Source organism: Pteropus vampyrus, unplaced genomic scaffold (genome assembly GCF_000151845.1).
Source record: "Pteropus vampyrus isolate Shadow unplaced genomic scaffold, Pvam_2.0 Scaffold763, whole genome shotgun sequence".
Lineage (NCBI taxonomy): Eukaryota > Metazoa > Chordata > Mammalia > Chiroptera > Pteropodidae > Pteropus > Pteropus vampyrus.
The window spans coordinates 23441-25757 of NW_011889544.1; the positions used below are offsets into that span (position 1 = coordinate 23441).

Below are 2317 nucleotides of genomic sequence, written 5' to 3' on the forward strand. Positions count from 1 at the left end.
AGAGCTGTATATCTGGACAGAGAGGCCCTCATCCCACAATAGGGTGGACAGCAGCAGTTACAGACAGGACCTCAAGTTGCCATGTTTACTCTGTTTCTGTCTGGACTCTGAGCCATCCTGACATCCCCTACCTTTGCCTCTCTTGAGCTGTCAGGTGGGTGTCTGAGCACATGGGCCACAGACAGGAAGAAAGGTTGTTTGTAAGTGACCTCAATGAGCTGATGCTCTCAGGGATTCACCTGCCTCAAGGCGGGAGGGATGAGGTAGTTCCATGTTTTTCCCTTGAATGTAGAAGGTGTCCCACATCGTGGGAGCTGACAACAGACCTGGGCACAGGAGGTGAGTACGGCCAGCCCAGACTGCTGATCTTGCTTCATCATCACTTAGAAAGTGAGAAAAAGCCCCCTCCCCAACCCTGCTTGGGAACCGCAATAATAATCCACTTCATCACTGGGCTGGAGGAGAGAGAGGCGCAGTCTCCAGAGGTGGAGTCTGGGGGCTGTGAGGTGTGATCCTTGACACCCTCCTCAGCCATGGGGGGCTGTGCACAAGACACGTTGGTGCAAAGAGAAAGGATTATAACCCCCAATTGGCACTGTTGCTCCAGCACAAGAGATGCTGATCATCTGTCCTGGGGACCGAACTGCCCAGAGAGGAGAGTCCGGACATACTGTTCCCCCGAGGATGACAGGATGAGGGGTATGGACAGGGGCAAGTGCAAATACAAGACCCCGTGGAGCCCGGGTGGGAGGGAGAGCAGGTCCCCTGTGGTTCACAGAGGTGCCTTCCTGTGGTGACTCTCACCTGAGCTGTGAGTAGCAGGACAGGAGGAGGGAAGCCATGCTCAGTGTGGTCCTCAGAAGACCAGCAGGCAGACTCCCCGGGGAGCCATCTGACGCAGATTCCCAGGGTCGCCCTCACCTGCTGCAGTGGCATCTGCTTCTTAGGAGACCTCAGGGGACTTCGGTGCTCACTGGGTTTCAGAAGCTCCAATGCAGGCCGCCATGGAAACTCTCACTTCCTCTCGTGCGTGTCCTCAAGTCCTTCCTAGGCCACCTGTGCCTTGGTGCTTAACTGTCCTGCCCTTGTCAGCTGAGCTTGATTCAAGTGCCAGACCCTGTCATGATGTGGAAAAGACATTTTAAGAACAGACTTTATCACAAGCCCCCTGGGCCTCGTGCGGAGAGGGGCGAATTTCCAACAGGAAGTCCAGACAGAAACAGATGGTTCAGGCCACTCTTGTTCTCACTCAGCTCCACAGAATCTGAGCTTTCCTCACCACCTCAAACACTTCATGGTGTTTTCTGTCTAAGTCTCCGTGTGTTTTTCTCTCTGACTGAAACATCTCCCGGGACACCCCTCCTCACCCAAGTACCAGCCACTCCATGTGCTCAGGCTGCCGGAAGAGAAATGACATAGAGCGGGCAGCTTAAAAACAACAGAAATTTCTTCCTCACCATTCCGGAGGCAGGAATTCCAAGATCATGTCATCAACGCGGTTGCCTTCTGCTGAGGACCGGCCTCCTGGTTCATAGCTGGTGCCATCTGGCTGTGTCCCATCTCCCTGCTGGGAGCGGAAAGGGATGACGCATCTATTATGAGCACTAATCCCATTCATGAGGCTCCAGCTCAGGACCAATCACCTCCCAAAAGCCCCATCTACTCATCGTTTCACCTTCGTGGGTTAAGATGTCAACATTTGAATTCTGGAGAAAACAGACGTTCAGATTATAGACCAGCTGAAATTTTACTTATGCATTCAGTTCTCTGGAAGCCTCTGACCACCAGAACATAATATAACAGAATCACAGTTCTTTAACATCCCTGGATAATGTGATATATCCAGATCCTTTGCAGGTATTCACGCCAGCACCCTGTCTCAATACCCGCAGTCTTACCTTTATGATGCCCGAACAGGACCAGAAAAAACACAGACAGGAAAATCTGGAATGGAAGGGCCTTTGTGAGCTCCGTGACAGAGCCGGATAAGGGGCAACCCTTACAGGATGGAAGCAATGTCCTCCAGGAGGCTGCATGTGCTCCAGTCGGCGTGCAATCAACCCTGTTGCTTCTTTCATAGGGAGGATTCATGGGTCTAGAAATCAGGAGTTGAAAGTGGGAGAGGCACCACTCCCTCCCCTATGGAGAGACCCATCAACAAGATGTTTCCTTCTCTTCTCAGGGACTTTATGCTCCGCATCACTGCGTGGAGCTCATGATCGCGACTGCTCCACGGTCTCTCTTGACTCCTCCTGACAGTGAATGATTCCGCAAAGGCTGGGGTTTTGTGTGGGTTGGTCGATGGTGACTTTGAAAC

General features: G+C 52.5%; 1 gene segment (V, D, J or C); it reads right to left on the reverse strand.

Moving 5' to 3' along the window:
* Positions 1-1453: 1453 nt before the first annotated feature.
* The window catches only part of LOC105309532, a 6197-nt gene continuing 5333 nt past the window's right edge, over positions 1454-2317 (reverse strand). The window contains 1 exon segment of the V gene segment in view: positions 1454-1564. Coding sequence covers positions 1454-1564 — 111 coding nt within the window.